Source organism: Amblyomma americanum, chromosome 2 (assembly GCF_052857255.1).
Source record: "Amblyomma americanum isolate KBUSLIRL-KWMA chromosome 2, ASM5285725v1, whole genome shotgun sequence".
Taxonomy (NCBI): Eukaryota; Metazoa; Arthropoda; class Arachnida; order Ixodida; family Ixodidae; genus Amblyomma; species Amblyomma americanum.
The window spans coordinates 125,324,576-125,348,948 of NC_135498.1; the positions used below are offsets into that span (position 1 = coordinate 125,324,576).

Genomic DNA, 24,373 nt, shown 5'->3' on the forward strand with positions numbered 1-24,373 from the left:
CTATTGCTCTTGTTAGAATAGAAAAAAAGGCCGCCACCGTCTGGAAGGCGTTGAAGTAACGAGCGTTAGCTGTTTGGTTTAGTAGAATTGATACGAATGAGATTAAATGGAGGTACAGTACATCCGTGTCCTCCTTCAAACACACTGTGGTAGTGAACGTATTGGCGAAACGAGCGTATCTGACAGGAGCTCCCAAGGAAGGCGGCTCATCACGGATGGATGCTGCTGTTGTCGCAGCACGTGCTTCGAGGTAGGCAGGCTTTTATGACACGTCCACGTGGTGCGAATATTTGATTGTAGTTTGGAAGCTTGGCGTCACATAAAAGATTTGGGAAGTCGCGTTACTGTTTGGCGACATTGTGCCCGCTGGGGTCCAGTTATGAATTGTGAAATAAGGTCTAACAAACGCGTGTACTGGAAAATTAGGGATGAAGTTTAGCCGTTGAAAAGCGCAGGTTTATAACACACGCACGCACGCACGCACGCGCGCACACACACACACACACACACACGCACGCACGCACGCACACGCACGCGCACACGCACGCGCACACGCACACGCGCACACACACACGCGCGCGCGCACGCGCACTGTGGAAAGAATCTTGTACCAAACCCAATTTATGTGCGCAAATGTGTTCGAGCAGAATGTAACTTTGAAGTGATAGGATGAAATAACTTTAATGAGCGCTAGCGCAAGTGCTTTTATGCGGTTCAGTTGAGTACATCTCCGAAGCGGTCGGTTGCCTCTATTCCAAGGCTCCGCTGGATGCTGCAGTCAGCTCAGCTCGCCGTATCAGACCGATCTGGTCATCGCGGCAGTCGCTGGAGAGCATACCCCCATTACTCCGCAATTGGGTTTGGTATAATTGTAACGACGTCGACTTTTTGAGATGCCCATGTTATGTGATATAGTGTACGTTTTTCATGGCACCACGGACACTTGTTCTCGTAAAGCTTGAGGTGGATTTTACTTAGTGTGTTTAGGTTTGGATATGACTCCGTTTACAGTTGTCTTCATGTGACAGCCTCTTCTTTTTTTAAGGATTTCGGCGATGGTGGGTACCGCATCCTGCTGCCTTTGTAGTTGTTTAGTATGGTCGTGTATTCCTGAGGTACAGGCAGGGATTCCTCAAGGGCGTTGATGTTGAATGCTTCGTAGTTAGTATATCCTCGAGCTATCCTGTCGGCGTCTTGGTTTCCTGCCACCCCCGTGAGCCCCAGTACCCAGATGATCTTATGTCTGATCGGCTCTCCATCTGTCTGTTGTGTCTTGCAGTCTACAGAGCGGAGTATGCGTAGCGCTCTGTGACCGACTCTGCCGCAAAGATAGTTGCGGCAGGCTGCATGTGTATCAGTCAGAATTGTCAGTGACCGCCCAATCCGATCGTCCTCCGCTGCCACTAGAGCGACGGCCGCCGCTTCAACCTCGGCTATCGTGCAGTCTTTCAATGAGGCGCTGGTAATAACGTGTAATTCCGAGCTGACTACATTTGCCACTGCGTTGTTGGTGTCTTGTCCCCTGGTCATAGCGTATGTGGCAGCGTCCACGTACACTGTTGTATCCTGGGATGCGTGTGTTTTCTGTAAGCGATCGGCCCTTGCCTCTCTGTGGTCTTTGTGGAGGTTGGGGTCCATATTTCTTGGTATAGGTGCCACCCTGAGCGTGCTGCGGTACTCATGAGGGATTATTTCGGTTCTCAATATTTCCTGAATTTGCTCGGTGTAGCCCAGTTTTTTTAAGAGAACTCTGCCGGTGGGGGTCTTCTGCAGTCTTCTCATTTGGGCGACGTGCTGTGCTTCTTGCAGTTCTTCGAACGTGTTGTGCAGTTCCAAGGCTAAGAGCTTTTCAGCTGAGGTGTTATGGGGTAGACGAAGCGCGATTTTATACGCTTTGCGTAAAATCGTGCCAGCCTGTTGTATTTCATCCTTGATATGGTTGTAGTACGGGAGACTGTACGTCGCCCGGCTGACCACTAGGCTCCTGACCAGCTTGAGTGTGTCTTCTTCGCGCATGCCGTGTGACATGCGCGTAATCATGCGGGCCACTTGAAGTGTAGATGCCTTTAATAGCTCAAGGGTACGAGTACAGCGTTGATTTGACTGTATCCACATCCCTAGGACTCGTATGAGTGTCTTCTCTGGTATTGGTTCTCTTTCGAGGTAGACTTTTAATCGAAGCTCTTTACTGGTAGGGAGTGTTCGGCTCTGTTTTCCTCTCCTCACCAGTAGGGGCTCAAATTTTTCGGTCAACCACGCTAGCCCTCTTGCTTTGACGTAGTTTTCCACGCAGGTGGCCGCTTCTTGTAGCCTATCCTCTTTCTGGCCGTGTGAGCCAGTATTAGTTCATATCGTGATGTCGTCGGCATAAATGGCATGGTCTACGCCGTTGATTTCTTTTAGTTGCTTCGCCAGTCCGATCATGGCCACTTTTATTAGCGTGGGCGAGATGACCGACCCTTGAGGTGTTCCCTTGTTAGGCGTTCGAAACTTATCTTACCGAAGTTCTCCTATACCGACGGTTACAGTTCTGTTTGACAGGAAGGCTTTGACGCAGCAGTGAAGCCTTCGCCCGCAGTTCAGGTCGTGCAGGCCCATAAGGATTGCTTCATGGCTCACATTGCCAAACGCCCTATTGATGTCTAGGGCGATTATTATTTTTTCTCCGTCTCTAGGAACGTTGCGGAGTACTTCTTCATATAATTAAAGGGGTACGTCTTGAGTTGATAATTTTCCTCTAAACTTGAACATGCAGTGAGGGAATAGTTCGTTGCCTTCCATGTAGTGTTGAAGTCTCTGCGTTATCCCTCGCTCGTATCGTTTTCCCAGGCATGTCGTAAGCGAGATCGGTCGGAGGTTTTCTATCTGCAGTTTCTTGCTTGGCTTGGGTATCATGACCACTTCGGCACGTTTCCACTCCTCGGGGACTGTTTCAGCTTCCCAATGCTTGTTGATGAAGTCGGTCAGTTCAGCGACCAGCTCATCGCTGAGGTTACGGATGAGTCCGTTATTGATCTTATCCGCACCCGCGGCCGTGTTTCTGGTGGCGTTTCGTATGGCCGCGTAGACCTCTTCTCATGCTATGGGTCTGTCGAGATTAGCGTTATTGTCTCCCCGGTACTCCCCTGTATAGGTTGGCGGGTTCATGCTACCAAAGCATTTAGCGCGCACTCTGTCGAGGAGTTCCAAGTCAGTGCCCTCGAATTGGTGAATCAATCGGTAGAGGGCTTTAGTGTTTTCAGTGCCCTCGAATTGGTGAATCAATCGGTAGAGGGCTTTAGTGTTTTCTACTTTTGTCTTAGTCGAATCAAGGAACCAACGAAGCAGACGCCAAGTCCGTGTCATGCTTACCGTCCCACTAAGAGAATCGCTGATTTGTTGCCAATTTTGTTTTGCCAGCTACGAAGCGTATTCCTCTGCTTTCGTTGTAATTTCGGCGATATTAAGCTTTAGTTTCCTGTTATGTTTTTGTTTTTTCCATCTCCTGATGAGACTGAGCCTAGCATTCCATAGTTTGAGTAGCCAATCGTCCACGTCGGGTGTTTGCGCCGTTCGGTTTATGTTTTTGGTGTACTTGTCTTGCGTATCCCTTAGCATGGTTCCCCATTCCTTTATCGACTGTATACCATTATCGTTAAGGTTGCTGCCGCATGCTTCTCGGAACGCATTCCAGTCCGTTATTTTTGCCGTGGCCAACTGGCGTCTCAGCCTGTCCGAGGTTACTTGCGTCTTGAGTATGTAGTCGTCGCTGCCTAAATTTTTCAATAGGTTCTCCCATTGTGTTTGTCCGATTCCTCTTACGAATGTGAGGTCGGGGCAGGTGTCGATGCTGACTCTATTGCCAACTCTGGTAGGGGTTGCTGGGTCGGTGAGCGGGTTGCAGTTGAAGTTATCTGCAACCGTGAGGCTAGTGTTTTACCTTTAATGTTGGCTTTTTGGTACCCCCAGCTCTTGTCCATGGCGTTGAAGTCCCCCGAGATGATTAGCGTACTGTTTTTCACCAGTTTTTGGGCACCGTGAAAAAGTTAAAAAAATTTGCTTTTCTTTGCTTCGGTGGGCTGTACACATTGACTATGAATGCACTTCCCCCTTTCCTTTTATTTTTCGGCATGATCTCTACTATCACATGCTCTATGTCAGTGTCGGCTATGCTGTCATGATTGATGGCTATGACTGCCTTGCTCACTAATATCGCTGTCTTTCCCGTCATATGGCTGTCGTAGCATGTGTATCCCGTGAGAGTGGGTGTCGCGCCCGTTTCTTGAAGTGCGATAACGTCAGGCGGCGTCATTTGCGAGGTAATGAATTGTTTGATGATGCCTTTTTTCTTGCGATAGCCCCTGCAGTTCCAATGCCATATGTCTAAGATGTCTTGTTTGCTTTGGTTCGTGTTAGCCATAATTTAAGTTCTTGAGCTGGTGGAATCGTTCGTTTCCTGGGACACCGTGGATATGTGCCATCATCTTTCAGGCAATAACAACAACAACGTAGATGGATTGGCAAGAGCTGCTAACGCAGGGCGGTGGTATGCCTTTTCCTTGATGTTCTCTGTGTGTTTTTGTTTGCGGAAGGCACTTCTCACCTCTGCTAGTCGGCCTTGTACCTGATGCATCATCAGTTGCATCATTTGCTGTATCATCTGTTGTATTTCCACTTTGAATTTGGAGCGTTCCTCGTCGCTCATTTGCATCGAGGAGCTCGTTTGTGTAGCGCTGGACAGTGGGGGGCCATTCGATTTTAGGTCGTGAACTATTATTTTTTATTAACAGTATACTGCAGACCTTAAATAGATCCTGGCAGGAGGGGCAAAAAAGCATAAATGAAACACAACAAATTACATTGCAGAACATATATAAATCATGGCACAGAACAAGAAACAAACACTCAGCAACTGTCAACAAGCAATTTTGTCAAAGGCTTTGATGTTGTTTAGTAGATCAGGCGGGAGTTCATTCCATTGTGCATTGTGCGCGGAAAGAATGAGTATTTAAAAACATCGACCCTAGCTTTGTATGGTGTTAGTGGTTCCAGGTGATGATTTCTTGTTAGTCGCGTTGTGCTGGGTTTAATAAATGGATCAGGGCTCATGGCTCATCGCTGGCTACGCAGAAGATGAGAAGAGCGAGGTTGATATGTCTCGTGCTCGGCAAGCGGACCAAGCTGGTTTCAGTCGCCCGTCATGGTCTGAATAAACCCCTGGTCGTAACGTCTTGCTGGAGGTGCAGGGTATCTCCTCCGGCGGCAAACTTCCAGCGACCTCACCCCATCAGTCGCGCCGAATAGTTTTCCGGCGGAGGCGGGGAGGAGCGGCGTCGGGGTGATGGAGATCGACGAGTGCGGAAAGCTGGAGGCAGTGTCGTAGCGGTAAAGGCTCGTGCAGTGTAGAGAGTGTGTTCTGTGTTACCCGAAATACTGTCGTGCCTCCTTCTTCGGCTACCGGTATCCTGGCCCGATAACACACTCCACGTGTTTGATGCGACTGTGGAGCCGAACCTGCATGAAGAAGAATACCTTGGTTCATCATTCTATGGTTTCCGTCACCAACGGAAGCACTGAACTCTGGACAGTGAATTGTTCGACAGAATCTGTAGTTCTGCCTGAAAGCCTGAAGCTTGCGTCATGCAGCCACGACACGCCTGTATCCATTGCCTTGGCGACCGCCGCCTTGGGCGCATCAGCACCAGATGTTTACGAGTCAAAGTTTCTTTGCATGATCGACAACTCGCTTTCCACGCATGAGCGCCGTGCTCTGCTGGCCATCCTTCGGCGACACTCCAGTGTGTTCGACTTTTCACAGTCCGGCGGCGCATCTTCCATTCGCTCGTCTCGGACCCTGCACAGGGTTGACACTGGCGCCTCACATCCGATCCGACAAAAGCCCTACCGAGTCTCTCCGCCTGAACGCAATGTGATCAATAAACAAGTGCAAGAGATGTTAAGCAAAGGTGTTATACAAGAGTCCTCGAGTCCCTGGGCTGCTCCAGTAACCCTTGTTCGAAAAAAAAGATGGATCGTGGAGTTTGTGCGTGGATTACCGTCGTCTAAATGCCGTCACAAGAAAAGACGTATACCCCCTTCCTCGAATCGACGATGCCATCGACTGCCTTTTTTCAGCGTCCTACTTCTCTTCTATTGACCTCCGGTCGGGGTATTGGCAAATCCCTATGCATTACGCGGATAAGGAGAAAACAGCGTTTATTACACCTGATGGCCTTTATGAATTTAATGTAATGCTATTCGGCCTTTGTAATGCGCCCGCCACTTTCGAGAGATTTATGGACACGATACTCCGTGGTTTGAAATGGGAGATATGCATGTGCTACCTTGACGATGTTGTTATTTTCGGAAAGACGTTCAGTGAGCACAACGACCATTTAGCTCTCCTTCTGGACTGCATGCGCAAAGCTGGCCTTGTGCTTAATTCTAAAAAGTGCCACTTTGGTGCGCGCGAAGCGTTAGTGCTTGGACACCTCGTTGACAAAGACGGCGTCAGACCTGATCCAGCCAAGACTGCAGCTGTCGAGTCGTTTAAGCCGATATATCCGTCGCTTCATCCATCGCTTTGCGGATATCACATACCCGCTGGCAGGCCTGCTTCAGAAAGATGTGGCTTTCAAGCGGAGCCCTGAGTGCGACTCCGCCTTCTGCCAACTAAAATTCCTTCTCATGTCCCACCCTGTACTTCGCTACTTTGATCCCTCCGCCCCCACAGAGATTCATACCAACGCCAGCGGTGTTGGCCTCGACGCTGTGCTCGTCCAGCGCTGCGACAACAAAGAGCACGTTGTTGCGTATGCAAGTCGCTCGCTCAGAAAGCCGGAGCGCAATTACACGGTCACTGAGTAGGAATGCCTCGCCGTCGTCTTCGCCACACAGCGTTTCCGTTCGTATCTCTACGGTCGCCCGTTCACCATCGTCACCGACCATCATGCCCTCTTCTAGCTCGTTAAACTTCGTGGCCCGTGTGTGCGCCTTGCACGGTGCGCTCTCCGGCTACAAGAGTTTGACTACACAGTCGCCTACAAAAGCGGTCGCCAGCACGCTGACGCGGACTGCCTTTCGCGGTTGCCCCTCCCTGAAACCGAGTCGAAAATCGATAATTTCGACCACTGAGTTGCGTCAGTGTCACCATTTCTTCATGATTTCACCACATTCAAAGCGGAACAGCAGAGATTCAATCCTCCGGTAAAAACCACTTCTGTGTGCGAGATGATCTCCTATGAAAGAAAAAGTTTTCTTCTGCAGGCAAGCGCTACCTCGTATTTTCCAAGAGCCTGTACACCTCTGTCTTGGAGGCCATGCAGTACGACCCTACATTTGAACATCTGTGGCCGGCGCGAACGCTCCACTGTACCCAGACACGCTTCTATTGGCCGAAAATGCGGGCCACGACTGAGCGGTACATCACCATCTGCACTCAGTGTCAACGTTATAAGCGTCCAATTAGCGTTGCTGCTGGTCAGATTCACCCTGCAACACAACCTGCCGCACCGTTCGAGCAAGTGGGCCATAGACCTCTTTTGCCCATTTCCCAAATCCTATAATGGGAACCGTTGGATAGTGGTTTGCGTCGATTACCTTACTCGGTGTTGCGAAACGGCAGCCCTACCCTCGCCTACAGCCTATCATGTGCCCTCTTTTATGTTGCGCTTCATAGTTCTCCGTCATGGACCCCGAAAAGTTATCATCAGTGCCCTTGGTAGGCAGTTCAGCGCTGACGTCGTGGGGCAGCTTCTCCGTTCCTACTCATCGCAATTTCGCTATTCCTCGCCTTACCATCCCCAGACGAATGGGCTATCTGAGCGCACGAACCGAACGATCAATAACATGCTGTCAATGTACGTTGATTCAAAACACAGAAATTGGGACAGCGTCTGGCCGTTCATTAACTGTGCTATCAATACCGCGCGCCATGAGACTGCTGACTTCAGCCCCTTCTTTTTACTATATGCTCGCCCCCACGCTGCACCCTGGGCACCATAATACCATTTTCTGCCGAGCCTCATGAAGATCCTTCCATCGCTGATACACTTTGTCTCGCCGAAGAGGCCCGCCTTCGTATCCTCGCCTCCCAAGATCGGTCCAAACCGCGCTACGATGCCCACCGGCGTCACGTCACTTACAGCCCTGGTGATTTGGTCTTGTTGTGGTGACCTTTCAGAAATGGGGGATTGTCCCACAAGCTGCTGTGCCACTACGATGGACTGTGCGTTATCTTTGAGCACATTAGGCAGCTCAATTACCGCACAGCGATCTCACGCCAAGCGGCTGTCGTTCTGCACAAACTGTAGTGACTCACGTTTCACGGCTGAAGCCCTACCACTCGCGCATTGCTTTTCAACTCGCCCCGCGCGCTTCGGCTGCGTAGGGGTAAATGTGACGCCCATGAAGAGGCGATGCCTCTTCTATTTGGTCAGTACCGCCGACTACAGAGAAGATGTCTCGAAATCGGCAATAATAATAATAATAATAATAATAATAATAATAATAATAATAATAATAATAATAATAATAATAATAATAATAATAATAATAATAATAATAATAATTGGTTTTAGGGAAAGGAAATGGTGCACTATCTGTCTCATATATATCGTTGGACACCTGAACTACGCAGAAGATTTCTCGAAATCGGCAAGCAAACCTAGCTGGTTTCAGTCGCCCGTCGTGGTCTGAATGAACCCCTGGTCGTAATAATATTCTTATTTCTCTATTTATACGCTATTGGTGTTTTAAACATATTCTAAATTGCCCAAACACTTGTTCACCCCGCACGCATGCACAAAACTTGAGTTGAGTCTCGTCCAAAGAAGCCACCATGCAGTGAATTATTGCGTTACAACCCTCTTCAATGACCGCACTCTTTTCTAGCACCCTACATCTATATTTACTCCCTATTCCCTCTTCTAAGCAGAGTAGCATGTCAGCGAATATTCACGCTGGCTGAATACTGTTTTTCATTGCAGAGCTGTCTCTTTCTATTTTTGAAAGCATTGTCATACTTGTCGACCTACACAATGTCGAGAGGCACGCAGAAATTTTAATCCGCGAAACTTCGCACACTGCAATACTGAAGCTACGTAAATTGAAAAAATTCACAGCCCCATACATGCAGTTACAAAAAATTGCGATACTAATTATTGCATTTGTCTGCTATGTAGTAGGCTTGCAGCCTGCAAGCCTACACCGGTGTTCTTTCTACCTCTTCTGATTTTACGAAAACCTTTACGCTAGGGTCTCTGCATTTTTCTGGACCCTAGTGCCGAATTTCGTAGCAGGGTGGTGCTTTGTTGACGCGCAAGTGAATTTTAAAATTTCCTATTTCGTGGTCTCAATCGCGGAGATTTCTACCGGCAACCTTGCGTGTGTGACGTCACTGGAAGCATAGCCGGCGGTATTTGCTCTGTGCTTGCTGAAGGACAATATCTCGAGCTGGCTTTTGGTCATTATCAGATCAATAATGACTGAAGTTTCCACTTAGTCACCATTTTAGCCAATCAATGCGCGTTTGATGGGCTTTTTGACAACATCTGTAACGCCATGGGACTGTCTGTCGTGACGTCATCGTTCGGTTGAAGCGGTTTCTTTGCTTCTGTAAATGCATGCACTGGGTATTTTTATAACGCATTTTTGTACCGGAGCAAGGGCTCTCTAAGGAATGTGATTACTGCAGCTAAAAATGTTCAAAAAATCTCTGAAGCTAGCCTTTGAGCAGAAGCCTCATTTTCTTCCTCAGGAATAGTGGAGCAAGACTATTGTGGAACATGTTGTAGCGAAAACTGGCGCAAGAAAGTCGGTAATCTGTCTCTGAAAGTTTCAAGGCACGCAGTTATGCCAGGAAGCCTGCGCAGGTCAACTCAGCACGTTTGCGAATTTCCTCACTGAACTACGGAATGACATGAACACTTATGAGCGCACAATATATGCGGAGAATTTTATGTATTGTGAAATATTTGCCATTTAAAACCACTTGTATGCATGAAATCTAATATGACCAATAAAAGTGAAACTTTTATCGTTGAAGTGAAATAACATTTCTCTAAAAGGGCCCAGAGGTTTGGTCAAGTGTTATTACCTTATATATATATATATATATATATATATATATATATATATATATATATATATATATATATATATATATATATATATATATATATATATATATATATATATATATATATATATATATATATATATATATATATATATATATATACCGAGAAGTTTAGGTTACATGTATCATATATGCCCCCGAAAGTATTAGACTGGATATCCGCCACTAAAGTTCAGTTGGTAGAGTACCGGACGAGAAATAAGGAGGTCATGGGTTTGGATCCCACAGGAGGCATGGAGTTATTTTTCTTTTATTTTCTATGAAATTTCATTTCAGCCATGAAATAATTGCAATGTTACTTTTCCACTGACCAACACACCAACTTAAAAAAATCGAAACATTCCCCTATGGTCCTTGGTTTCATTGATTGTTGGCTTCCGTCGTATATATACATAATTGAGCAGACAGTGTGAAGAAATGAGGGTCTCGTTGTGACATACAGATGAAGGACGACAACAGTCAGCAAAGCAGAGGAAAGCACAATGGAATATTCCTGATTATTTGTTTTTATTTTTATTTGGTGGTGTTTATAAATGGTGAATTTCCAAGTTCCTCAGCGAGCGCTTTCTTTCCAATTTGACAGCTATTCTTCACCTCAGCAGCGTCCTTACAGAAATACACTCCTCTGTCTAACTGATAGAGGAGGGCTGAGGCACATACAGGCCGTGAACTGCAAGATACGAAAAGCGTCGAGAAGTAGCCGAATTGAGTAGTATGTAAGGTATCAGATCTTAAAGTTTGGCGCACAGCAAGTTTGTCTGAAGACATGGTTACCCTTTGTTCTTAGTTACGTTGGTGACCGAGCTGTTGAGGCGTTTAGCGTTCATTCGAGTGATAAGTGTATTTAACGACAGGCGATTTTTCAAGCGCTAACTACAGCAATAACAATTTCAAGCGATTTTTCTTTACATACGTGAGAGAACTCTACCAAAATAATAAAGAGACAGAAGAGAATACTTAGCATCTATAGAAACCTTCAAATTGGCGCGCCATTGCGATCACTTTCAAGCAGAGACCGCAAATCAAATTCTGTTTGCCAGCTGGAGCCGTACGATCAGATACTAAGCGCCACAGCTATAGAAATAATACAAAGGTCTGACCTATGCACAGCGACTAACAAAAGCTTTCGGCAAGCACTGATGTTCAAGTCGTAATACGAAACTTCATGTAGCATTTTTTGACGAAATACAAATAATATTCTTATTGACGTGGCTGTTAGTGCAGCACTGTATGTTTCACAGCTGCTCTCGGTAACCACATGGGCTGTCGGCTTCGCCGATGAAAATTAAATAACATTTTCTTTAGTTCTTACAGGGTTATTCTTTGAATGAGCAACACTAAAACAGGAAGCACAGCTAAATTAATCCTGCTTTCTGTTCTTCACACATCTGCAGGATGCCGCTCACTGAAGGAGTTGAGGCCAGACCTGGTGGTTCGAGAAGAGCACTTCGCCAAGTTGTGACACATTGGATGTTTCAGATCGTTGATGAATAAAACCTTAATACACACGGTTGCCCTCAAAAAGTTTGTTTATCGTTCTATAGGGCGCAGTTGAAAATAGGAAAACTGCGTGCGTGCTGTGTCCACTGCAAGTCGTACTGCTTCGCTTCTATGCACTAATTCTATAGACGCGTGACGGGAAACTGCCACTGTAGCCGAACAGGCGCTGTATCCTTTGCGATGCGTCATCTCAGACACGTACTGCCACAAAGCAGCCTGCAGATTCTCTTTATGTTTATTCCGTTAAAGGCAGAGGCTGTTTGAACACCAGGAAATTACAGTGGACCTGGGGCCTTATTCTAAGAGCTGTTCACTTTTCGTTGTCCATTTCACATCCATCTAGTCCTCTGTCATTGGTCGCTCAGATGTACCGGCGACTTTCAAGCGTCTGTGGCAAGCATCCCCGCCATTGAGCGAATGGCGACCGGACTTTACCATTGGTTGAAATTGAATGCAAGATGCCGCCAATGGTGAGGGGCATTGCAACGCTCTGTCAACAGCAGGCGCTGGTTGCCATTAGCTGCGATATGCAGCCAATGGTGAGATCGGGTCGTCAACCACACAATGACAGGCTCGCTTTGCACAGACATTTGAAAGCCGCAGGTTTATCTTGGTGACCAATGACAGAGGACCAGATGGACGCGAAATGGACAAAGGAAAGTCGACAGCTTATAGAATACGGCCCCTTGTTAGAGTACCAAATGAAGTCTCGAGTTCAGAATCCAGCAATACTCGGTTATTACGCCAAACAATTCATAATCCACCCCTATAATAGTCACAGACACCGCCTGCGACATTCTTGCTGCTATGTAGCAAGCAAGTTCATTAATCACAGCCGGTGTCCGAGCTTTCATTGATTACGAGAAAGCATTCGACTCAGTGGAAACCTCAGCAGTCATACAGGCATTGCGTAATCAGGGGGGTAGAAGAGCCTTATGTCAAAATACTGGAAGATATATATAGCAACTGCACAGCTACTATAGTCCTCCATAAAGTCAGCAATAAAATTCCAATAAGGAAGGGCGTCAGGCAAGGAGACACGATCTCGCCAATGCTGTTCACCACATGTTTACAGGAGGTATTTCGAGGCCTGAATTGGGAACAGTTGGGAATAAGAATAAATGGAGAATACCTAAATAATCTGAGATTTGCTGATGACATTGCCTTGCTGAGTCACTCAGGAGGTGAACTGCAAATCTTGATCAACGAGTTAGACAGGCAGAGCAGATCGATGGGTCTAAAAATTAACATGCAGAAAACCAAGGTAATGTTCAACAGCCTAGCAAGGGAACAACAGTTCACAATTGGCAGCGAGAGCCTAGAAATTGTGCCGGAATACGTCTACTTAGGGCAGGTAGTGACAGCTGATCCGGATCATGAGAGGGAGATAACTAGAAGGATAAGAATGGGGTGGAGCGCATATGGCAAACTCTCGCAGATCATGAGTGCCAGTTTACCAATTTGCCTCAAGAGGAAACTGTACAACAGCATAATCTTACCGGTACTCACCTACGGGGCAGAAACGTGGAGGCTAACGAAAAGAGTTCAGCTTAAGTTAAGGACAACGCAGCGAGCCATGGAAAGAAAAATGATAGGTGTAACGTTAAGAGATCGGAAGCGGGCAGAGTGGGTGAGGGAACAAACACGGGTTAATGACATCCTAGTTGAAATCAAGAGAAAGAAATGGGCTTGGGCACGGCATTTAATGCGAAGGCAAGATAACCGCTGGCCTTTAAGTGTAACGGAGTGGGTTCCAAGAGAAAGTAAGCGTAGCAGGGGGCGGCAGAAGGTTAGATGGGCGGATGAGATTAAGAAGTTTGCAGGCAAAGGGTGGATGCAGCTGGCAAAGGATAGGGTTAATTGGAGAGACATGGGAGAGGCCTTTGCCCTGCAGTGGGTGTAGTAAGGCTGATGATGATGATGATGGTGTCCGAGACGATGCGGACCAGGGGCACAAGCTTAGGTTAGGACAACAGTGGTTGAAAAGATACGGCTCTGTGACACCGGAAGCACTGTTGTTTACATTAAATGTGTTCTGCCTGTGGGCTATATATAAAGACCTGAGCAAACAAGGAGTAAAAGCAGCTTACAGTGCGGAGACTATTCAGTCCAATAGCCGTATTGCTATCAGAGGCTTACCAACTGTTGCCTCTCGGCAGAAAAACATTGTTACTACGAATTCCCTTCAAGTGATAGCTGCGTGCAGCTATGGCTTGGAGAGCAAATATCCTTTTCCCCCCACTTTTGCATTATAAGTATACGGTGTCGGCGCTTCAACGTTGAATAGATGTTAGCGTGTAGACGAGCTTATAAGATGCCCCACAAAAATGATCTGAAATATAATGCGAAGCGCTCTAAAAGAGTGGTGTCAAGTTAAATGTGTCAGAAGTTAGAGCAGCACAGACTAATATTTTATTTATTCACCTTCACTTAATTGGCGAATATATCTAGCTTAAATTTCAATTAGCAGCTTAAATCATTCGGCTGATGAAAATGGCTTGTCCCAGCCGATTGTAGAAATAGACGGAGACCGCTAAGAAGCACCGAGAGGCATCGAAAAGTGAGGTCTGGGTCAGGTGGACGCCGCCTGAACTCTCAGTGCTCATGTTGCCTGATTGAAAATCATAAAGAAACTGTTGTTGGGTTAGCTTGCGCCTTACCGTATAAAAAAAGATGAGATAAAATATGATCCAGTGCAGAGAGACGATATGCTGCTTATTACTGTAGACGCTGCCTTTTAAATTATGGCCTCCAGTGGTCGGGTAAGAGAAGATAAATATGTGGAGCGCCGTGAGTGGCGCCTGATAGAAGTCCTTTAGACGGTGATCTGCGATTGGCTGAATTTACTTTTTGGAAAAGAGAAGGATCGTTACTAGTGAACGGTAAAAAATTCCTCACGAGAATGTGCCGCGCTAACAGTGCTCTGATGAGCGAACTATGCCAGAGCTTGTTGAAGTAGAAACTAGCGCCAAAAGGCCACAAAATATGCATGAAAATTCTAATCGAATTAAAAAGTGTCATTATATGGGAAATGGAATTACCGGGACGTAAGGGAAGGGCTCGTGATTAAAGTATATGTGCCCTGATGAATAAGGCACAAATGTTGCAGTTATCAGCAGCTGCATATAATATGAAGCTCGAAGGAAACGTTTAAGGTAAAAGATCAAATAATTAGTCAACCACACTAGAATTTTTTTTGCGACTTTACGTTTTCTGCAACACGGGTGCACACTTGCGATTGCGATTATTCGCACCACTGATTTGCTTGTATATGAGCTCTTCTTCTCGTAACTTTGTCACCCATCTTAAACCTCTTTCTGCTCTTGTTTTCAGTACTCAGTTTTCAGGACAGTAGGCAAGATAATGATCCCGCAGGCCGACATTTCGGTCTTTCTGTCCAAATGAGCCTCTCCCACTTACATATTCCAGGGAGTGTCACATGTCTGCACTGAACGCTTCTGTATATTTAGTGCCATCCCGGTAAACGCAGCATGTTGTCCATCCGTGTAGCACTAAGCGGTGGAAACAGCGCAAGAAATTGCGGAAAACAGATGTCACAGCCGTGGCGTCAATGGTCAGCTGTACCCAATGCGGTGGCTACCACGTCACACCTCCTCCTCCTCCCCCTTCCTTCTACCCCTCCATCGTCGTTCTCCGCATGAGTGAAGTTCACTACATAAAATAAGGCCAATAATTCTTTAAACAGCCGCATGAAAACCCTACTTAGTGTATATGTTTCCATGTTCATATGAGAAAAACCAAAAAACAAACATGTGAAGTTTCCTTTACGAACATGGGAGTGCTAATGAAGAAATAAACAAAACAATCTTCTTTTATCTCGATGAATGTGGCAAATGACAGTGTTAAAATTGGGAGAACAAAGAAAAAAATAAACAGTTACGAATTGCAATTGTAGTTTGAGAGTATAAAAATTCAGACCAAATTGAGAAGGAATGCTTAGAAAGAGTTAAAACAGCAATCAGCCCTCTAATCTTTCAAGATATTCTAAAATATGAATTGATATTGAGAGAAATGATTAGAAATGTAACAAAAAACTGATGAAACCACTGTGAAAAGTTGTGTAAACGCGCCTACTGACTGCGACAAATCGCGCAAGGCCCACTATATCATGTTTTAAACAACTGAGCGCAGAACTTATCTAGAAGATGTAAGCGACCAATGAAGACATTTTATAGCAATGCCAGCAAGCAGTTAAAGCAATTTTTAAAGCATCACGAGGTCGTACGAATAGTTCATAACGCTAAAGAAACACCTACAGAACGTAAAGTAATTGTGGCATATACGATGGGTGTTCAGTAAGTTGTCTACCCCAGTATGTTGCGTCAGTGTCTTCTGACTTTCTTTGAGCAGATGAAACCAGTATAGACATGAACACACATTAGCAGTTCAGTTCGATTAAATCTCTGGAAGTGACTGTATGGCAACTACCGTAAACTGCGGCCTGGTAAGAATTAAAAAGATTTCGAAGTTTGTTTGCAAACTGGAAGCACTCACAAATGAAAAAGAAACCCAAACACATTCATGAAACGGTTATTGCAGCCTTACCACCAAGTAAAGTTTTGATTCTAGAATTTTAAACACGCTAGTAGATTAATTGAAGATGACCACGTTAATGTGTAGGCCATGACTTTAGAAGAATTTTGCTGTGATAGCTTATCAAATAAGCGTTCAGTAGCCGCGGTCTTCAGTGGCATTAATGATGTTTAAATTGTGCAAAAGTAAGTTCCTGGCGGCAGCCGGAACTGTTGACGCCTAAGCAGAATGCGTATGTAGCCGTGATAATTATTACAGCTTGAAAAATTCAGGAGACTTGTATTCTCGATCTGTTAAGTGTGATGAAAAATGGGTTCACCACCTCGACCCAGAGTTCGAAACAATAGTCCATGCATTGCCACCAAAATGTGAGCAACTTGAAAAAAAAATTCCTGCGTATAAACTAAAAGTACTTTGAGTACATTTGTGTAGGATAGAGGAGGCGTTTTATTACTGTAGACGCTTGCTGAAAACACTTATTCTCGAATAATGACGGCGGTGGCTGAGCAATCAAAAGGAAAAGCCGTGAAAAGTTGTCGGCAAGCGCTTCGCAAAAATCCGCAGATGCACAAGATTCGCGAATGGCCAGCTGTTTTCTTGGAAATGCGGTTTCACGGAAGTTAAGGGACACTACAGCGGAATACTCAGTCAAGCTACAAATGCCACAACGTTATAGAAAACAGGGAGCAAGAAAACTTGTTCCTCAGTGTTAACGAAATATCTTAGTTCTGCCATTACTGTTGCGAAAATAGCAAAAACGGAAACAGGACCAGCCCAACCGCATCCGGTAATACGTTTTCCCCTGGCTTGTTGAAGCGATTCTTTATTCCAGTTACCCAAATGCATGAGGAGTCTTCTTTGATAATTTTTTTAGAAAAGGCGCTCATTCAAAGATGTAAGGAAATCTAGACACTTCCATGGTTAGATAACAAAGGAGCATGACAGCGGGAAAAATGCTTTATTGGTCGCGTGTTGCTTTTTGTGCTAACTTCCCTCGAATTTTGTTTTTCTAGCCAGTCGGGAAGCATCAATACTTCTGAAATTTCATGTCAGTCCTTTTGGATGGTACATATGCTTTGCAGTGCTCTCGGCAAAGAGAGAACATGTATTAGGATGAGCGAAGAACCTTCTTTGAAACCGAGGCGCGCAAGCCACACCAGCTTGACTCAGTGAAGATCTTTTTGAGATATAAAAGCGAGGGCGAGGAGAGCCACTGAAATGTTGTATTACTGGTGTCATTTTTTCTGATAAACTTAGCGTGCGTGCCGTCTAGCTGAATCAGTGAAGATCATCTTGAGATATTGCAGTCACCACGAGAACAGCTTCAGTGCTTCATTACTGATCCCCTTTTCTTTAAAAAAAAAACAAGTGTGCATACAGTGTAGCAGACTCAGTGAAGATCGCCTTGAGATATAACAGTGAGCACTAGCAGAGATGCTTCAGTGTTTCATTCCTGATCCCCTTTTCTCTGATAACCTCGCAGTGCATGCCCTGTAGCTGACTCATTAAATATCGTCTTGAGGTATTGCAGTGAGCCCGAGGAGAGCTGCTTCAATGTTTCAGTCTTGATCCCCTTTTCTCTGATAAACTCGCAGTGCATACCGTGTAACGGACTCAGTGAAGATCATCTTGAGATATTAAAGTGAGCGCGAGGAGAGCTGCTTCAGAGTTTTATTCCTGATCCAATTTCTCTGATAACCTCGAAGTGCATACCGTGCAGCGGACTCAGAGAAGACCGCTTTCAGATCTAACAGTGGGCGCGTTGAGAGTTGCTTAGTGTTTCATTCCTGATCTCTTTTCTGTGATAACCTGGGTGAGCATGTTGTTTATATGACTCAATGAAGACCATCTTGAAATATAAAAGTTAGTACGAGGAGAGCCGCTTCAGTGCTTCATTTCTGATCTCCTTTTCTCTGATAAACTCCGTGTCCACGCCGTGTAGCTCACTCATCCAAGATCACCTTAAGATATAGCAGTGAGCACGAAGAGTGTTGCTTCAGTACTGCATTCCCGATGTCATTTTCTCTGGTAAACTCAGTGTGCATTCCGTGCAGCTGACTCAGGAAAGATGGTCTTGAGGTATAACAGCGAGCGCGGGGAGAGCTCCTTCAGTGTTTGATTTGATTCCTGATCTTCATTGCTGTGATAAATTTGGTGTGTGTGCCGTTCAGCTGACATAGTGTTTCATTCCTGATCTTCATTTCTGTGATAAACTTGGTGTGCGTTCGGTGCAGCTGACTCAGTTAAGGTCACCTTGAGATATAGCAGTGAGCACGGGGAGAGATGCTTCAGTGTTTCATTTGCGATCTCTTTTTTGTAATATACTCGGTGTGCGTGCCGTGTAGCTGACTCAGTTAAGATCGTCTTGATATATAAGAGTGAGGACGGAGAGTGCTGCTTCAGGGTTTCATTCCTGATCCGCTTTTCTCTGAAAAACTCGGAGTGCATGCCGTGTAACAGATTGAATGAAGATCGCCTTGAGATATAACAGTAAGCACGAGGAGAGCTGCTTCAGTGCTTAATTCCTGATCTCCTTTTCTGTGATGAACTTGGTGTGCATACCATGTACCTCAATCAGCCAAGATCACCTTTAGATATAGCCGTGAGCACGAGGAGAGCTGCTTAGTTGTTGCATTCCTGATGTCATTTTCTTTGATAAACTGAGTGCGGATGCCATGTAGCTGACTCAGTGAAGATCACCATGAGATAGAGCATTGAGCACGGGGATAGATGTTTCACTGCTTCATTTCTGATCTCTTCTTCTGTGATAAACTGATCTCTTCTTCTGGGATAAAAAGATCGAGGAATTAAATATGGCGGCCCGCATAGTAAATCGATATAGCAACCCATGGTGATTGATTGGTGACGTCATTAGTATATCGAAATGGTGAGTGATTAGTGATGTCACTTATAAATCCAAGATGTCGGCCAGTATTTGTCATATAGAAAAATAAACGTACAAATTTGTATTTCCATTGGTGTACCTCGATTTAACCTCATTTATATTCAATTCTAGTAAACCAAGCAGCTAACGCCCGTTACTTAAACGTCTTCCATACGGTGGCGGCAAATTTTTTTGCTTTCCTTTTTCTCGCAGTGCAACGACGTCATGAACTTGCGGCGATTATATTTGCTGCAAGGGGGCCCTTTGAGGAATTCAGACCGGTGGGTTCCTGGGTTGTATCCTACTATAGCAGATGGATGTACACTCTGCGCAACAAGAACTCGTGTAAAACCACCCGGAGCTCTGTGCGACGCACAGTTACGACACAAATAACCCGCCGCGGTGGCTCAGTGGTTAGGGCGCTGGGCTACTGAGTCGTAGAACCCGGGTTTGAACCCTACCGCCGCGGCCGTGTTTCGATGGAGGCAAAAAGTAAAAAAAGAATTCTGGTGGTTTAGCTCTGGTTAACCCGATCGAAAGCGAAAAGCTGCATCTCCCTGGCATTGTCTGTGGTCGAGCGAGTGGCGGTTTTCATGGATAGCCATACACACACACAGTAGCAGGCATTTTTTTATTTGTTAAACATCTTGCTTTCTTCGAAACAACGTTGAAGGCGCTCACACAAGACAGCATATATTTAATATAGCGTTGGTGATAATTACAGCAGTATTTTTTAAAGCGATTTTTATTGCCTCAGGGCATAATGGTTATGAAATGAGAGCTGGCGAGGATGCTTAAATAAACGAAAAAAAGGTTCGCTGATCTAATGAAATCAAATATCTAACGATGATGTGGACCTTGTGTCCAAGCGATATATGAATCCGGATTGTCAGGTGAGAGACCCACTGCCGCCAGGTGCCGAATTCTCGTCGGCTTCAGCGCCGGGCAAACCCACAGCAGGTGGTGAATATCCGCCTGTCTCTGATCTTGCAGACTGGACACCCGGGGCGGAGATATAAATATTGGGATTGCGACCTCTTGCGTGTCACGGCTGGAGTTAGAAAAACCCCGACCCGTATCCTCCGAAGCGTAACCTCCTCTGCACGGGTAAGACCACGGGGGAGGGTTACCGCACACAGAGGGATTAGAGCACGTGTGTGGCGCCGGAGGTGTTCCTTTCTTGTTAAAAGGAGGGTTGTGTCATCCAGAGTGAGGACTCGAGGCAAAGATGAGGTTGGGGTCGAAAGCCGGGTCGCAGAATCTGCTCGGCTTTGTGCGTTCAGAAAGTCACGCGGGACCTACTCAATACGGATTTGCTGCGGGATGCGTGCCGCTAGACGATGGATGTCTTGGCAGATTTCTGGGGTGCGACTGACTCGTCGTAGTAGGCGTGTGACGAGAAGGGCGTCGGTACGAATGACAATGCAGGCCGTAGGCAGCATGGGAAGGGCGTCCACAGAGCAAAGTGCCTCTTGAACCGCAAGCATTTCACACAGAAAGAAGAAGGAGGTTCTGAGAGGCGAAACCTTGACGTTTTGTTCAGGGTAAGCTTGCAAGGACAGTAAACTACCGTTGCTGTTTCGCAGGCCTGGATGCTTGCGTCGACGTATATAACGATAGAGCCATGCGGAAGATTGGCGTCCTGCTCTGTAATTCGGTCGCGAAACGATGATGCCGCGCGGGTAGATGGTGGCCGACGTAGACCAGTTGGTTTGTTGTCGCTTAGCTGCACAAAACTCCAGGGAGAGGGAACTGGCGGGCCGGCTGTAGAATGGAGTGCAATGAAGCATATACCTTGAGCGCGTACGTTGCGTGTGTAAGGTTTGACTTTAGGCAGCGAGCATCCCGTCGTTGCTGCACCAGCTCATCTAGTGTATTCAGCTGCGCATGTTCTTGGAGCGCCATGATTAGGGTAATGCTGGGAAGGCAAGTGATGACGCTCATTGCCTCTCTATTAACAGCTTCTAGACGATCCCATTGAGCCCTCGTCAAATGCTGGAATTGGGCTTGGTAAACGATTCGCTGTTGCACAACCGCCCGCACCAAATGTCGTGCAACATGAGAGCGAGCTCCGCCTGTTTTAGGAGCAATGCGTCTAATCAGACCCAACACCTGGATTGCTTGCTTTTTAGCCCGAGAAATCCAAGCAGTACCTGTTCCTGACTCGTGTGTTGTCAAGCCAATTATTTTTACGGTCGAACTCTCTTGAATTGGAGTTCCGGATAGATGGAGACGAATTGGTGCTGCAGCCATTTTACGGCTTCCCAGCTGTTCGGGACTGACACGAATGTGGTTTTCCTCTCTGTAAGCTCATGACCAATTGAAGAAGCATAAGTCGACGTAATATCTATGGCTGATTGTTGGACTGCTGCTTGAGTCATCAGGTCGCAGTGAGTGCTCCACACCGTTATGTCATCAGCATATGATAAGAACTTAATCTCAGAGACATCATGTAAGAGCCAAGCAAGGCTTATAAGAGCAATATAAATAATGTTGGCAATAATACCGATCCCTGGGGAACACCGCGAAGAGGCACAAATGATCCGACGGCCTCACCACCGAGGCGTATGGCAAAGTGTCGTCCTTCAAGGAAGGAGTTAACAAATTTGCGCACTCTAACAGGGAAATGCAGCATGTCAAGGGATTTCAGGATGGCAGCGTGACGGATATTATCGTACGCCTTTTAAATGCCCATGGCCAGTACAGTAAGTACATTGTGGCTGCGAGTTGATGCCAGAACCGCTGACGCGAAGACAGCCAGTCTATCTTCTGTACCTATGGGCGTACGAAAGCCAATTTGGGCGGGGTGGTAGGAACCATGGTGCTCAAGCCACCACAACAGTCTTGTGGCAAGCATTTTTTCGGTAAGTTTGCACAATGTTGGTGTAAGCGATATAGGCCGGAAATTTCCAAGGTCTGTCGGCGGCTTCCCCGGCTTTGGGATGGAGATCACAATAGTCGATTTCCGGTTTTCTGGTACGACGCCTTCTATCCATGTTTTCTTAATGATGGCGCGGAGTTGAGGAAGTAAAGCGGAACGTATGTTCTTGTAAACCTAGTACGGAATAGAGTCCGGACCGGGCGCAGCCTTCCGACGGGCCTCATCTATTGCTGCAAGCAACTCGGCCATGGAAAATGGGCTTGCAATTTCCTCGGCGTCGGCTGTAGATGGGAGCTTATCGACATTTGCTGGAATGACAGCCAAGAGGGCTCCTATGACCCTTAGAGGCAACAAAACATACTTGGGGAAGAACTTCCGTGCTGCCTCTCTGGCGAAATAATCCGGAGCTAAGTTAGCTGCGAAGCATGCTGTGGCCGCTGCGTCAGGACAACGGGAACCATGTTCCAAACGTTCGCCAGAGAGCAGCATTCGATGACTTGTCCGAGAACTGTTGACACCACGCATGCCACTGCCGTCGCGAGAGATCGCGTTCATATCTGCGAGCCTTTGCAGTAGGTAATTCAGCCTTGTCCGTGCTTGCTCAGAAGTCGACTCTCGGGAAGCAGCCATCTCCGCTTGTCGGCGAGCAGCCCACCGGTTAAGCAGAGCCACATCCGTCGCCAGGCGATTGACGTCATTCAAAGTGACAGCAGTAGCCTTATTCAGCGCAGTTTGTACGCAGTCCACAAATAGTTTGGATGACTGCAGAGAGAGATCTTCGACGGTACAGCGAAAGGTGTCCCAATTGACCACAGGACACCTAAGGCGTAATCGACGGGTCCTTGATGGATGGAGACCGATGATGATAGTATGGTGGTCAGTCCCCCAACAGTCCGGCTCAAGGTGCCACGAGGGAACGCCGGGGCCAGACCACCACGTCAGATCAGGAGCATATGTGGTACTGTGACTGTGACGCATAGCCCGCGTTGCTGAACCGGGGTGATTTAGAAGAATAAACAACGCATCCGCGAAGGCATCCCGCACACGCCTGCCGCGGGGGCTTGAAGTAGGGTGCCCCAGTCTGGGTTTGGGGCGTTAATGGCACTTCCGACTAGAATTGGATACCCGGGTTATTTCTTTACGCACAGTCAACAACCAGTCCAGATTAATACGAGAGAGAGCGCCACCCGCTGGTATAACGTAGTAAGATACCACCACAGCCGTTGCCTTGGGTAATTTTACAGCAACTGCAACTACCTCCTCCTACGAGGTGCTCCAGGTTGCCAGAGAGAGACATACATGAGAGAAACGCGTGTCAACGTACACGGACACCTTTCATGGAGGGGAATCAGTGTGCACACGATGGTCAGTCACCGAAGGCGACGCGTGACCACTGAAGCCCGGAATTGCTGGCAAGGCATTGGTCTCCTTCTGCAAGAGAAGACGGGTTTTGAGCTCCCCAACTTTAGTGGAGAGGCCTCTACAGCTCCACTGGACCACACCAGAAATGCCGGAACACGCCATCATCGGTTAGTATTCCAAGCGTTGCAAGAGAAGAGATATCAGTTTGGATAACTGGGTAACCATGAAGCGGAGCAGGGATGCTGTAGAGTTATCTGTCAATGTAGCAGGTACTCTGGGAGGAGCGCTGAACCAATCTGGTGGGCGGGACATGCTCGGTGCTGATTCACCATTTCTAGTGGCGGTGTCATATCCCGCTGAATGTCTACGGCGTGCAAGCCGTTCACGGTGTTGTCGGAGCCTTGAGACCTCTGCCAAAAGGCGTGCTATTTTGTCGTCAACTGTTACCATGTCATCACTACGGCACCTCTTTCTTCCTTTATTCTCTCAGTTCCTCCTTTATCCCTTTCCTGACAGCGCGGTTCAGGTGTCTGCCGATATGCGAGACAGACACTGCGCCATTTCCTTTCCCCAAAAACCAATTTCAATTTCAACGACGCGCAAACCCTGCAGACAATTTTAGAAAGGCAAATTGAAAAAGAAATTGCTTTTTGGATAGGAAATGGCGTCATTTCCTGTTCTTAAACCAACTTTCATTTTCCTTTCCTTACGGGCGCATTTCGGGTGTTCCCCGAGATAAGTGAGACAGGCGTCATTTCCTTGTTTCACCTCTAGCTAAATTCAAAGGTCAAACTTGCGGCCCCGCTTATGGCTCGAAAAGCTGGCGTAGGGAGCTTTTCGCTTCAAAATTAACGGTGCTTTAATTACTGTTGAACTTGCTTAGGGAGCGAAAGCTGTGGTTTATCTAGCCACTAGACGCAGCTTAGCGTTCGTAACGTTAAGTGCGTTCAGGACAACTGCCAGCATCGGAGTTCGTCGAAGAGCCTGTGTCTTCATTCCCGCCCATGTCACTCGTTCATGAACGCCTCCGTAATGAATCGAAGATGCGTTCATTCACTAGACTATGCATTCATTA

The 24,373-nt window shown here is 46.6% G+C and overlaps 1 protein-coding gene across 3 annotated transcripts in view; it reads left to right on the forward strand.

Moving 5' to 3' along the window:
* LOC144121798 (2-Hydroxyacid oxidase 1-like) overlaps window positions 1-24,373 on the forward strand; it is a 75,319-nt gene that overhangs the window by 34,411 nt on the left and 16,535 nt on the right. The window contains exon 8 of one of the 3 annotated variants that reach the window (XM_077655197.1): window positions 11,512-11,641. The exons of the other annotated variants lie outside the window; for them this stretch is intronic. Within the exon in view, the coding sequence (XP_077511323.1) occupies window positions 11,512-11,579 (68 nt within the window). The 3' untranslated portion in view covers window positions 11,580-11,641. Of the gene's footprint in view, window positions 1-11,511; window positions 11,642-24,373 lie in introns of those variants that run through there. 3 annotated transcript variants of the gene reach the window in all.